Source organism: Neoarius graeffei, chromosome 15 (genome assembly GCF_027579695.1).
Source record: "Neoarius graeffei isolate fNeoGra1 chromosome 15, fNeoGra1.pri, whole genome shotgun sequence".
NCBI classification, from domain to species: Eukaryota; Metazoa; Chordata; class Actinopteri; order Siluriformes; family Ariidae; genus Neoarius; species Neoarius graeffei.
Genome location: NC_083583.1, coordinates 44,437,601 through 44,452,291, shown reverse-complemented (window position 1 = coordinate 44,452,291; position 14,691 = coordinate 44,437,601). Strand labels below are relative to the sequence as shown.

General features: G+C 41.4%; 1 protein-coding gene across 1 annotated transcript in view; it reads left to right on the top strand.

Moving 5' to 3' along the window:
- polrmt (polymerase (RNA) mitochondrial (DNA directed)) overlaps window positions 1–14,691 on the top strand; it is a 115,092-nt gene that overhangs the window by 22,526 nt on the left and 77,875 nt on the right. Inside the window, exons 5-8 of the mRNA XM_060941401.1 lie at window positions 3,042–3,228; window positions 8,940–9,089; window positions 12,131–12,298; window positions 13,791–13,961. Of these exons, the coding sequence (XP_060797384.1) occupies window positions 3,042–3,228; window positions 8,940–9,089; window positions 12,131–12,298; window positions 13,791–13,961 (676 nt within the window). The remainder of the gene's footprint in view (window positions 1–3,041; window positions 3,229–8,939; window positions 9,090–12,130; window positions 12,299–13,790; window positions 13,962–14,691) is intronic.

The window sequence follows — 14,691 nt, the reverse complement described above, 5'->3', positions numbered from 1 at the left end:
TCGAATCACATTAACATATTATGCGCTCTCGTATTTGAATTAGATAGAATTTGATTGAAATGTAACAGTTTTAAAACGTTGCAACACAGTAAATGCGCAAATTCATTACAAAGGGAGATCACATCGAGGCATGTAGTCTACCAGCCAGATATGGGGAAAATATATGATTTTCATCCGTATTTAAAAGACTAGCAACACAACCCTGTCATTACAAGGTTATGAAAATGAATTGAGAATGAATTTCTCATCTCATTATCTCTAGCCGCTTTATCCCTCTACAGGGTCGCAGGCAAGCTGGAGCCCATCCCAGCTGACCACGGGCGAAAGGCGGGGTACACCCTGGACAAGTCGCCAGGTCATCACAGGGCCGACACATAGACACAGACAACCATTCACACTCACATTCACACCTATGGTCAATTTAGAGTCACCAGTTAACCTAACCTGCATGTCTTTGGACTGTGGGGGAAACCGGAGCACCCGGAGGAAACCCACGCGGACACGGGGAGAACATGCAAACTCCACACAGAAAGGCCCTCGCCGGCCCCGGGGCTCGAACCCAGGACCTTCTTGCTGTGAGGCGACAGCGCTAACCACTACACCACCGTGCCGCCCCCTGAGAATGAATTTAATTTGCAAAAAAGTTAACATATAATAACAGTAAAAATAGCAATGATAATTATGAACATATGCATTTTAAAGAGATACAACAATTAAGGAGCATATCAGGAACAGATAAAAAAGAGGATCCATCTGATTGTGAAGTGCAGCGCTGGCGGCTCAGTCTGCAGCGAGAGACAGACAGACGGTGGGTGGGTCAGTAGGCTATATAGGTCCTATTTTCAGTAGCAGTATATATTTTTAGCAAGATCAATGCCATTTGGCCAAATGCATACCAATATTAATGCGACGGATGGGCCTGCATCTTGGCACAGAGCTCTCCGATGTTTGGGGTAATTGAAGACAGTCTCAGCCTCAAATCTCTCAACATCTCCCAGTCTTTGCCGATGTTTAGTTGCCGATCGGCATTTAGTTTTGCCGATTTCAACCAGTTGAGCATCGCGAATGAATGAATGAATGAATGAATGAATTAATGAAGCCACAAACTACTGCAGAACCGTTACGGCGTAGAAGAAGAGTTAAAAATCGCCATTACATTTTTTATCTTGCGCACCCCCTAGTGGCAGCTCGCGCACCCCCGGGGGTGCGCGCACCACACTTTGGGAACCCCTGCTATAGAGAATAACAGCCACCCCCTGTAATGTCTTACAAGGTTGAGGTACTTGTGAAGGGATCTTAGTCCCGCAATTTTATTTCCTCCACTTTAACCATTTCTCTGAGACATCTTATTGTTTCCTTCACATTAACCACTCTGTTTGCTTGGCATGATGTTGAAATCCTCTTTATCTCTGGTTCAGTCTTAACCTCCTGGCAGAAGCAACCATCTTTCTCTTTTGCAGGGGTGGACAGTAACGAAGTACATTTACTTGAGTACTGTACTTAAGTACACTTTTTGAGTATCTGTACTGTACTTGAATTATTTTTTTAGAAGCTTATGACTTTAACTACATTTGAAAGGCAAATATCGTACTTTTTACTCCACTACATTTCTGTCAAGGTCCTCGTTACTATGAAGCGGCTTTGAAAGTGGATGTTTTTTCTTTTCTAAAACGTGATTGGTTTTTTCACAGGTGACACTGAGACAGCCGATCAATAATCACTAGGGTCATGTCACATCCACAGACTGGATAAAATCAAGTTCAGTGACTTCTCAGCAGCATTATTTGAACACGATCAGTTGATGGCAGAATGGAAGGAGGCGGTTCTTCTGGGGAATGTACATACCCATGGCCCATGAACCCATGTTTCAGTTTTCTGAAAGGATTAAAGATTCATTTCGTTTTAATCGTTTGCTTTGTTTGCCGAAAACGAACCACATCACGGCCTACAAAAACTCGCCGTCCAACCTGTGGAAGCATATTGAGGTATATAAACGTTTTATTCCAAAAGAAAGCTTGCAACAAAGTGGTTTGTGCTTTTAGAGTTAGCGAGAACGCTACAATAGCTATGCAGTCTGGTTAGTCAAATGACTTTCTATGGATTTACCTGCCAAGTTGCCGCAGCCTTGTCCACGGCTAACGTTAACACACAGCTATTTAACTTGGACACTGTTAGTTAGCATGTAAAAACGGAGTTATGCTAACATGAATAATGTTAACTTATCTGAAGTCCTTTCAGAAATGCTTTGGCATAATCTTGCCAAATAAACAATGTAGAAATCTTTCTTTTCTAGTAACGTTAGTTACACAATATGATTTCGAGTTTGAAAAGGGTTTGCTAGCATGTCAGATGGAGTTTCACTGACTAGCTAGCTTAACGTTAAACCACCATGATGGCACAGCATGCGTTCATTTTGTGGATTCACATTTCTGTCTTTGGTAACGGCGTTAGGTTTTGTAAGCGTTGTGGCAATAATACAACGATGTGTTGACAGAAAATGTACTTTTAATACTTAAGTATTTTTAAAAGCAAGTACTTCAACTTAAGTAAAAATTTGACTGTACAACTTTCACTTGTATTGGAGTAACATTTGACCAGTGGGATCTGTACTTTGACTTAAGTAATGAAGTTGGGTACTTTTTCCACCTCTGCTCTTTTGTTAAGGGAAAGAGGACTTGATTCCTTAATAAGCCTATATATTATATTATTACTGTGAACTTGCTAGCTAATGCCTGACGAATGTTTAGTATTGCAAGCTAGACTTCGAGCTCTGAGTAGAGCATCTGCTAGTTTTCAGCAACTAATCTTGCCAAGAACTGCCTACTTGCAGAGAAAGAGGGTGAGTGTACGATACATATCCGATAGTTCAGTGCACACAGAATTAGCTAACTTGAGCAACATCATTCTGTAACACCAAGATGGTTACAACAACATAGCTTGCAGATTAGCCAACGTATCCAGGCCACAAAGCAATAACAACGTTGGAACTTTGACCAGTCTATTTCGAAGGTGATCACGTTCCCATTTCCGTGTGTGTGTAGGTGTCTGCAGCAGATGGCTGAAGGTGGCCTGTGTTTGGACAACATGTTCAGACAGTGTGTATTCCGACAGGATGAGCGAGACATGGTGCTGAAGGCCATCCGGATCGTAAAACCCGACTACAAGCCACACACCCCTTTTGAAAGACCACACTGCTCGTTACCACTGGTGGAGGACTTCTATACAAAGGTACCCTGTCTGACAGCTCATCTTATCCTTTGATTCGTTCATCTTTTATAAGATGTGTATCCTGGTGATGGCAGAAATACAGCCTGGATGAGTTACCAGTCCATGCGTGCACACTGAGAGGCAGTTAAGAGTAAAAATTCACACAAACATATAGAGAACATGCACAGAAACTCCACACAGGAAGTAACCAGAGCTCCCGAGTGAACCAGGGACCCTGGAGCTGTGAGGTGGCAGTGCTACCATCTGGGCACCAGGACTCCCCTAATATGCTAAACATGCTCTTTACTAGCATTCTGCTTTTAAAGGTACTGCCTTTCAGATTTTTCAAGTGTACAGTAGGTCATAAAAAGAATTTTCGCCAACACCCAGTTATTTTTGTTTAGTGGACCAAAAGCTACTGAATTTGAATCACAGACTTCCAATTTAATTAGTTTTTTTTTATAGAACAATTAATGAATTTAGGGCCACGTGGCTCTAAATTCTCTGCTATTTTTTCCTGCTTCACCATGACCCAATTCAAGATACTACATCATGCATCACGTGGTGGGCTTTCCCTTTTCACGCAAGGCATTATGGGATACAAATTTGGAACAGGAGAGAAAAATAGAGGATGCAAATGAAATGTGAAAGACCGACTACAGTAACGGAATGCGAGAAGAAAAGATGTTATGTTGCGAAGGAAAGGAAACGCAGGACCAAACTAATAAATATCGGCGGTCAGCGAGCACCTCAGTGTGATCAGCTGTTCATTTTAGCGACAGAATGATGTAACTGTCAGTGCACAGTCAAGGTAAACCTGTAGATGGCAGTAATGCAACACTGGATGCCAGCTGCTGTAATACCCAAAAGAAGAAGAAGGTAAACCTGCACATGTGCATATGGATTTCCTCTGTCTGCTTGATTTCACAAAGTGAGTGATTTCATGCACATTATTTGCTCGGGAATCCCCTCAAATTAAATAACTTCCCAGCCACAGAATGGCCTGATATTTTGTCAGATATTACAGAAATAAACATGTATCACAATGACCAAATTTCAGAGGGAACTAAATTTAACCGATTTTATGAAATCGAAAGGCCGTCTCGCTTTAATCAACTGTCCACACAGACGTGACTCAACAATGTGAATTATCCACACAGTCTCTCTGACAGATCACAGAGTAAAATGCAGATGCGTCATACGGCTGCTGTTTATTTCATACCCGCAGTTTTGGGCTTGGGAGGGCAGACCTGGTTTATAAAAGTGCCTAAACAGGCCTCGGCTTTTATGAATGAGCGCTCACAACACAAGCTATTTTTAACCAGAGGAGATGTTGCCATCAGGACACGGTGCCCTGCTTTTCCTCCTCAGTGATTCATTACCGTGGTGCACCTCAGCCCATTTATCGTCCGCCGTGCCACACACTGCATTCCTGTTGCTGTAGCAGACAGCAGGAACAAATCTGTCACTAGTAACAAGCATGTCTGAGAGCACCGTCTGCACCACACAACACATTTTTTTCTGTTGAAAAAGTCAGAAACTGAAGCAGAAGGCAGTTTTACTTGATTAAGCTGAATTTATCACTGCTGCTCTCAGCACATTGGGTAAATTGATAGTTGAACCTGTGACATTAGACTATCAGTTTTTGAAGCTGAATAGGAGTACAAGTACATGTCTTTTTGTACTCCTTGATAGCAATAATAAAGTCAAAATGAGTAACCTCCTCAGTATTAGGCAATCAGGTGCGTCATGGAACATTTTTATTTAGCTCTGTTTATGTCAGTTTCTGCAGTTTGCTGTGAGCAATAAACTCCTCCTACTGGGTTCTGTGAGATCTTATGGTGTCTAAGAGTATCTTTAATCGAGCACAGAGCAGCATCAGCGTGCATGTCAGGGTTGGACATTGACTTTTTTTTTTTTTTTAAATCCGCCTGTCATTGTGGATAAACCAGACAATTTTTTTTTACCAGCCATTTTCATGTTTTAACTAAGTGTGTAACTGCATGTGAAAACTAATACAGTAAGAGCTACAGTATTCAAGCATAATTATTTAGGTAAATAGGCTATTTTTATTTCATAAATAAAATATTTAAACTTCGTTCCGACTCTCACCTATGGTCATGAGCTTTGGGTAATGACCGAAAGAACAAGATCGCGGATACAAGCGGCCGAAATGAGTTTCCTTTGCAGGGTGGCTGGGCGCTCCCTTAGAGATAGGGTGAGAAGCACAGTCACTTGGGAGGAGCTCGGAGTAGAGCCGCTGCTCCTCCACATCGAGAGGAATCAGCTGAGGTGTCTCAGGCATCTTTTTCGGATGCCTCCTGGACGCCTCCTTGGGGAGGTGTTCCAGGCATTTCCCCCCGGGAGGAGGCCCTGGGGAAGACCCAGGACACGCTGGAGGGACTATGTCTCTCGGCTGGCCTGGGAACGCCTCGGTGTTCTTGCCGAGGTGTCTGGGGAGAGGGAAGTTTGGGCTTCCGTGCTCAGACTGCTGCCTCCGTGACCCGGCTCCGGATAAGCGGATGGAGATGAGATGAAATATTTAAACTTGACTAAAATACTGACATTCACACTCTCTCTTGCGCCCACTCTCATATGCATGTGCGCGCACACACAACTGTAAACTGATGGAAATTACATTTGATGAATTGGGCAGATTAAAAAACCACTAACCATTCGTGGGATTCCCCATTATTGACTTTTCTCCACTTCTTATTTAAAATAAATTGTTTTTCAACCGTTGCTTCTCTGGCCTGCGTCTCTTGGGAGGTTTTCTCGACAGACCTCCTAACCCCTACGATGTTTGAGAGTGATTTATTTATTTATTTTGCTGCAGCACTAGCCTCGGCTGCTTGACCTGAGGTAATTCTCTTTAACCATCAGTCGGCAGTTAGTGATTTATGCTCAAGTTAGCGTTAGTTAGCATTCTACACTCAAGTTAGCCTTCTATGCTGAAGTTGGCACGCTGTATCCGAGTCTTCTTGTTTCACTTGAACACTTTAATGAGGAAATTGTGTCCTCGTTAAAGTGTCCGAGTGGAACAAGCAGGCTTGCGATTCAGTCTGTGTTGTGGAATGTTACAACTGCATTCTTTCTTTGTATATGCTACTTTTATTTACCCGCCACTGTGGCTAGTAGGTTGAAGAAGAACAACAACAACTTTATTCATCACACGCACACTTGTGAAATTCTGCTCTGCATTTAACGCATCTGAAGCAGTGAACACACACATGCGCAATGAGCGCACACACGTACCCAGAGGAGTGAGCAGCCATGCTACAGCGCCCGGGGAGCAGTTGGGAGTTAGGTGCCTTGCTCAAGAGCACTTCAGCCCAAGGCTGCCCCATGTTAACCTAACCGCATGTCTTTGGACTGTTGGGGAAACTGGAGCACCCGGAGAAAACCCACGCAGACACGGGGAGAACGTGCAAACTCCATACAGAAAGGGCCCCATCGGCCACTGGGCTTGAACCCAGAACCTTCTTGCTGTGAGGCAACAGTGCTAACCACTACACCACCGTGCCACCCACTAAGTTGAGCAAATTCACTTGCCACTGCACAATCATCATTTAAACTTTTGTGCAATATTTCATTTGGAAAACAGTTTTCAAAATGGCAGCACTGACACCTGGCTGACACTTCACGTTTTGAAGTCTCGTGAAGATCGCATGGATAAGTGACACCTGCCGTGGACCAGACGAACTAAATTCAACATGGCTAAAAACCGAATAAGCCGATAAGTATAATATTTAATTGCAATTAGTTGCCAATATGAGTCACAATATAAGGTTACTAAAACTGAAAATGTAATTGAATAACACATTAATTAAGAAATACATCAAGTTTAAAAATGACTTCAGTTCTCCTTTAATGAGCCCAAGACCTGATGTTAGTGAGGGGGCCTGGGGTGAAGTCAGCATTCCAGTTCATCCCAAAAGTGTTCAGTAGAGTTGAGATCAGGGTGCAGGACACTCAAGTTCTTCCACTCCAACTCTTGGCAAACCATGTCTTCATGGAGCTCACTTTGTGCACAGGGGTATTGCCATACTGGACCAGGTTTGGGCCTCTTGGTTTCAGTGAAGGGAAATAGTAATGCTTCAGCATACAAACACATTTGCTACAATTGTCTGGTTTCAATTCATGGCAATACTTTGGCTAGCATATGGGTGTGACGTTCAAGTGTCCACAAAATATTGGCCGTGTAGTGTTGCTTCTACTTTCTAATTATAACCCAAATGTCCATACAGCTCCTTTTCACTATAAAAACATTTTCTCAGCACGGCTGGCCAAGCTGCTCCCGTGATGTATTGCGTATTTACAGGTTGTGCTTTTTAGCAGCTTTGATTTGGCTTTTTTCCAGGTTATTGCTGTGCCCTGAAAGGCAGACCTTGACTGGAAAAACTCATTTCACTTGTGTTCAATTAAAATTAATTTTTCAGATGTAATCTGTGTGTTCACCATGCATTAATCAAAGCCGTTGCCTGAGGCCTGTTTGCCGTCCCAGCAGGTCATATTGTTGGAGAAAGTGGTGTCGTTACCATACATCAATTTAAACAGTCTGTTCAGATTGATGAGTCAGAATAAACTTTGCTGCTTATTAATTTTGTATAAAATGGTACGGGCTCGATATACACAAGGACTGTGCTTGCATGCAGATTTGAATTCATTCAGGTGGACAGAGCTTCCATTCAAATTGCTGACTGAAATTTATACATTTACAAAGTTTTCATTCCAACTGAGCCATCTGTGGGATTATTAGTGTATTATTAGGCTGCATGTATACACAGATTGCATTGTGTAATTAATTATTATTAGACCCCCGCTCCGGGGGTGGTACTGGTTTACCTCTGTCCATCCGTATTTCCCTATTTCTGTTCATCCGAAACACCCTTTTTCTCAACAACGACAAATCATAGCCACTTGGTACCAAACTTCTGCTTGAGGTTCTATGCCGTTTTCAGGTCTGTCACACATCAACTTCCTGTTTACCGACTGAATGTATTTATGATGCATATAGCATGGATTTACTACATTTTCGTAACATTTTTCTCATCAACTACAAATCACAACTGCTTGATATTTGGTACCGAGCTTCAGCTTGGGGTTCTATACTTTGTATACCGTTTTCAGGTCTGTCGCACATCAACTTCCTGTTTACCGACTGAACGTATTTACAAAGCTTATAGCGTGGATTTACTAAATTTTTGTAACACTTTTCACATCAACTACAAATCACAACTGCTTGATATTTGTTACTGAGCTTCAGCCTGGGGTTCGAGCGTGTATACAGTTTTCAGGTCTGTTGCACATTGACTTCCTGTTTACCGATTGAATGTATTGACGAAACATACAGGGTGGATTTTTGATGCTATTTCAAGAAGCAAAATGCCATTTCAAAATGACCGTTTACCAGGATGCTATTTGAAATCCCTGGGGAGAGACACTGCTTTTTACTTACTTGTTTCAGGGTTAATTATTTGTTGAAGTCAATAAGTGTCCTATTCCTTCAATTGCTTGCATTCTGATACAAGCGAGAGCGGGGGGATACGTAAGTGAGCAGTTGCTCACAGTTGATCTTATGACCTGAGTGATCCTAAGGCCCACTTCAGTGTGTTGAAGTATAACAGGAAACCCCTGTTAAGTGTGAATTGATTCCAGGTTTCATGATTAACATTGAAGCGATCTGAAAATTAAAGCAGAATTCTTTGCTGTTCTCTTTACCTTGTTTTCAGAGAGAAGAAAGCAGTTATCCTAAGCTAGACTTTAATGTGGCTGAGCTGCAGAAGCGCTTCAGGCGTCAGCTGGCTATGGAGCAAGCCAACACCATCACCATCGACTCTGTGGAGGCCATGAAACCTGTCACTGAACACATGGCCAGAATGGTGCGTGGCTTCCTCTCGTTCATGCACATGCACACTAACTAGGCTCAGGGGAGTCCAGCCCTGCTTCTGCACGTCAACCTTCACTCCAAACAGACTTTAACTGGTTAAGGTTGTAATATAAGTGCATTGGGGCACATTTAGGAGCAGGTCTGGCCATATTTGAAAGACTCGATATGAATAATAATACATTTTGCTATAACCTAAAGACACTGATGGTGAGGTATAATAATGTAACATACAAAAATGTGTCGTTATGACAAAAAGAGGACAAAAATGAAACAATCAGGTCAAATATAGATTTTAAAAGGTGTGTGTGAGAAGGAGAGGGAGAGGAATCAGTTGGTGGTGATTATGCGTCATTCTCTCAGAAAAAATGGCTGACTGTTTACATAGTCATCGTAGTTCTGGCTGCAAATCAAATCATAGATTATATTAATGCAGTCTTTTGAATTTGTTATTGTTTCTATAGTAACAATATACAGAGTGACTTGTATGGAGGACATTACACAAGTTGATTTAAACATTGTGTTGTTGCCATTTCGGTGAGATTTCAAATATTTTGGAAGGAGTCGCCAGTGTCTGTGCTTTTGTTTGAGGTAAAGCTGTAACTTTTTTTTCCCCCCACACTGGATAAATGAATAAAAAGTACTACTTGTAATTTTTTAAATAAGTAAAAATCACTAGGTTTGTCATATTGTGGTTTAAGTGGAATAAAATATTTCGGGGTGTGCTGTTAAATAATCAGCTATGCAGTGGTTACTGTAACCTGCTTCATCACACCACCCTGTCATGGTTATTTTTTTATAACGGCACAACACTGAGGGTTTTAATCTTTACTTAACCTGACCTAACGGTTGCATATGAAGTCGCAAACAAATTCATATTGTTTGAGGGTCTGATAATTTTGTGAGTGTTGGACAAATTTTGATGCATTTAAGTTAATGGCTGGTCATTTCATACTTTTGTAAATACTTATTTAAAGGAGAACTGAAGGCAAATTTTTAATTATCAAAATTCTATTTCTCATTTTATAAAATGTAGGAATGCATTTCTGATCGCTATTTTGTCACTGCTATAGCAAGTTATGAGTGTTTTGAAATACGCTATGTAATAGATCAGTCCGTATGTCAAAGCAATGGCCATAAACGAGATTCATTGAGACCTGTGCGAGACATCGTAGGACGGAAGTAAAACGTACAGCGGATATCAAAGTGACCAACATTTGCCAGTGTTCCCCATGTCCAAAATCATTCGCTCATTCACTAATCCCTACTCGCTATATAGGGAATAACTATATAGAGGTCTATATAGTGAGCTCATTGGTAAAATCTGAAAACACTTTCGGACACTGGTCCGTCGCGCTGGTGTTTACGTCATTACTGTCGCACAATTAAAACGTGCCAGATCAGTCGGCTGGTGGGTTTTCAAAATAATAAATACATGCATGTATTTTTGTGATAAATACATATTATACTGAGCGTATTTCCCACATTAATCAATTCAAAGTACCTGCGTCTTTCAGTTTTTTTAAATCAAGGCTGAATGCTTTCTTCTTTGCTGCTGCTTTTTTATGAAATCAAATTTGAGACTTTTGATTTCTTTCAGCACGACCGCAATGCATGATGGGATATATTGCTTTGGTTAGTGACCATTGGTTGTACACTACTTTTCGTGATGCATTGTGGGATACTTTAAGTGCACTATATAGTGTGTAAATAATCCTCACTAAGGTTTCGGACAGCACTACAAAACGGCATCCTCACTATATAGTGCCCTATATAGTGAGTAGGGAGCGATTTTGGACACGGGGTACTCAAAAGATGCGCGCGCTCTCTTTCGAATGCTGATGTAATCAAGCTGGAAGTTTTGTTTGTTTTGATAGCAATCAGGAAAGTTTGAAAAAAGTAGGCAGTAATCGTCATTTAAACTCGTTTTTGTGCAATATTTCGTTTGGAAAACAGTTTTCAGAATGGCGGCACTGACACCTGGCTGACACTTCACGTTTTGAAGTCTCACACAAGTCTCGTGAAGATCATGTGGATAAGTGACGCCTGCCGTGAACCAAACGAACTAAATTCAACATGGCTAAAAACCAAATAGGCCGATAAGTATAATATTTAATTGCAGTTAGTTGCCAGTACGAGTCATGATATAAGGTTACCGAAACTGAAAATGTAATTGAATAACACGTTAATTAAGAAATAAAGCACGTTTAAAAATGACTTCAGTTCCCCTTTAAGAAAACATTGATTCACCTCTCTCACAGGACCCTCTTTTGATTATTTTCCTAGAACACCACATCCCCATTGTGTTTCATTCCTTACTTATTAATATTTCTCTGCAAGGAACAACAAAAACATCACGTCATATCTTAGAGCGTGAAAAGTGTTCTCTGAGATTCACTGATATTTTCTGTAGTGGCATTTACTTGCTCAGGTTCTTCGGCTTGTGGTCTCAAATCGGAGAGGTCAGGGGCTCCCTGGTGGTCCAGCAGCATTTACTACAGCGCTGAATAGAATACTAATGCTGTATAATCTGCCCAGACGTTTGGGCATCGAGTCCAGCCTATCAGCGCTGTGTCATCTGCTCACTCTGCTGGTTCGAGGGAAAGAGCAACCCTGCTGATTGTCTAGCCCACTTTCACACAGAGTGTGTTAGAGACGTGCAGCAGTTAACACCATATAGAGAGAATAAATTTTAAACTGGGACGTTTTCATTATTGTGGCCTTTTTTCATTCAGCAGCTGTCTGATTCTGCTGCCTTGTGTGTAACAATAATAGTAATAAAAGTAACTAGAATCGTATCAACATTGATAACTGTAATAACAATCGTAACAGTAACTACAATTGTAGTAATCATGTATAGCAACAATTGTAGTAAGAACAGTAACATAAATGATAGTAATAATCATAACAGTAGCAGCGTTAATAATAATAGTAACCAAGAGACGTGTATTTAATTAGATGTTAGAGCAGGATCTGAAATATTTGTCATGCTACATCTTTCCTTTGCTGTTCACGCTGCACTCTGATGTGTTTCAGAGGAAGCTGTTAGCTGAGCAGCGCTCTCACTGGCGTAAAGCTCTGCTACAGGCTCTGAGAGACAGCCGGATGATTTTAAGCAGCAGCAACCAGAGGAACTGGAAGATCAGCATTTACCCATTCCTGTGCGTCCTTCCTGATGAGGATTACGTCAACATCATGCTACAGGTACACACTTCTGTTGTTTATCCCTGTGAGATCTTCAGCTTATGCTTTGATGACAGTATTTGCAACGAAACTAACAGAAACAACAACAATCTCAAAACTCCTTTAGCTCCCACTTAAAGTCTCACACTGCAACCCTGCTATAAAGAACTCTTTTACTATGAACTTCTGCAGATAACAAGCAAAGTTCCTGTCCCCCACCTTTAATGACAATGATTCGGAGTCTTCAAAAAAAAAAAAACTTTTACTGGCTCACGTCCATGCACATTGGTGCTGCATGATCCGAGCATCATTATAACGAATTGCAGGACCATGCACCTGTTCCGGATTAGAGTGCAATCACAGCACGCACTTATAAAAGCTCTCTAAACACACAGACTTGGTTAAGTATACGTGCTGTACCCAGTGTCTCACGTTACCAAGCCTTGTATCTGTGTATTACATTTCTGGTTTTGATTTTTTGTGTATTTGGACTCTGTCTTTTGCCGCCACCATTCTGTTTGTGCCTCGCTTGACCATTGCCTGTTTCACGACCCTGTTTTTGTCTTGCGTTTAACTGTTTGTAAATAAACACTCTACCTGCAATTACATCTGTCATTTGCCTGCTTATATGAGACGCTCAGCCATGTGCTCCTCTTCCCACAAGAGACAAACAAGAAGTAATCAAGTCCACAGTCAAGTTAACAATACGTGTTGATGCCATAAAACAAAAGCTTAACTAGCTTGGGTGTCAGTCACTAACAATTACTGAAAACGGTGATCAAAGGATTGATAAAAGGATGAAATGACTGCTGATACCCCTAAACTTAACACCTAGTTAAAATGTACTGACGGCATTTTTATAACCCCCGCCCAGCCTGCGGCACGACATAAATGACGACACCTGTGATTTTGCAACACATGAATGAACTGAATGCTGAACATTTAGAAAACATAGTGAGTCAGTGGGAGGACATTGACAACGATACACCGCCTTCATTTCCCTAACAGAGGAAGAGATCATTGCCTGCATTCGTGATCCTTTAATTCAGTCAATGAGCTGCGATAGTGACTTGGAAGGAGAAATTTGTGATAAGGGGAATGTGCCTAAAATTTTGCGTACAACATGAATGTTTGGTGTGAAAATTGGGTCCATTTCAGTGTTACGAGCTTTTCGGTATAATGAACTATTTGGACGTCCCCCAAGGAGTTTGATATAGTGGGGTTGTAGTGGATTTGGGTTTGTAGCTAAACAGCATTTAAGTTGAAATCAAAGAAGCAAGTTTGAGAAGGGTGCATAAACGGGTTCAACAGATCAGAGATGCTTCTGAACCAACCCTCGTTCTCCTGTGGACCGTGCCTAAAATTCCTGTGCTTATGAAACTTTTGTGGGTTCCTCAGAAGGTCTCAGGGGGGTGTATGTACTACTACTTCATCAGAAGGTTCCATAACTTTACTGAAAATGCCCTATGTTCATTTACTTCTTTCCTTGCTGTGTTACATTCATGATGCTTAGGGATTGACCAACCTTCCTCCCAGCGGAGAGTCTCTGCTATTGCTGGCTAAGGAACTGGGCAACAGAGTCCAAAATGTGTACTGCATCCAACAGAAGAGTCACAGCCAGATAGTGGAGAAGCTGGGCAACATCTACAACTCGTATGTGAAACTGCTTGGCAAAGACACAGAGGTATCGAATCTGCTCTTCTGCAGAAGGGGCACAATCAGAATCTGGATTTTTTTTTAAAAATATAATTCTTAAGATTCTTGATAAATACTTATCCTGGAATAGAGTAGTATTTTGATCTATTCACAGTGTGATAAACGCTGACATTTTTAGACAAGGTTAAGGTTTTAATCAGCCATTCAAAACAAAGCAGTGGTAAAAACTTAATAAAAAATATATTGTGAATTTATTATGAAGTCTTTTTGTACATTGCATATGATGTATTTTGTACTGTGTGTGTATATATATATGTGTGTGTGTGTGTGTATATATATATAAGGCTTGGCACGCTTATGGGAAAAAAACCGAACCGTACGATACGCCTGTTGCGGTGCAATACGCGTATAAACCGCGGTACCCCTATTTAAGACGTTCGCAAAAAAAAAAAAAGCCGGATGCCCGTATGAAACCACGTGGTTCTCTTTCGCGCGAACAGGGGTGATAGCGTTCCGGCGCCGTGCCGGATTTCCGGCGTACCGCGGCGCCGGAAAAAAAAAAATCTAGTTTGCCCATTATCCTGTGTCATTCTGAGATGCGCAGATAGACAGTAAAGGGAATTCGGAATTCCCTTTACTGTCTATCTGCGCATCTCAGAATGACACAGGATAATGGGCAAACTAGATTTTTTTTTTTTTTCCCGGCGAGGGGAGGGGAGGTTTGTTTTAAACAGTGCAGTGATTGGTTTTATTGCAAT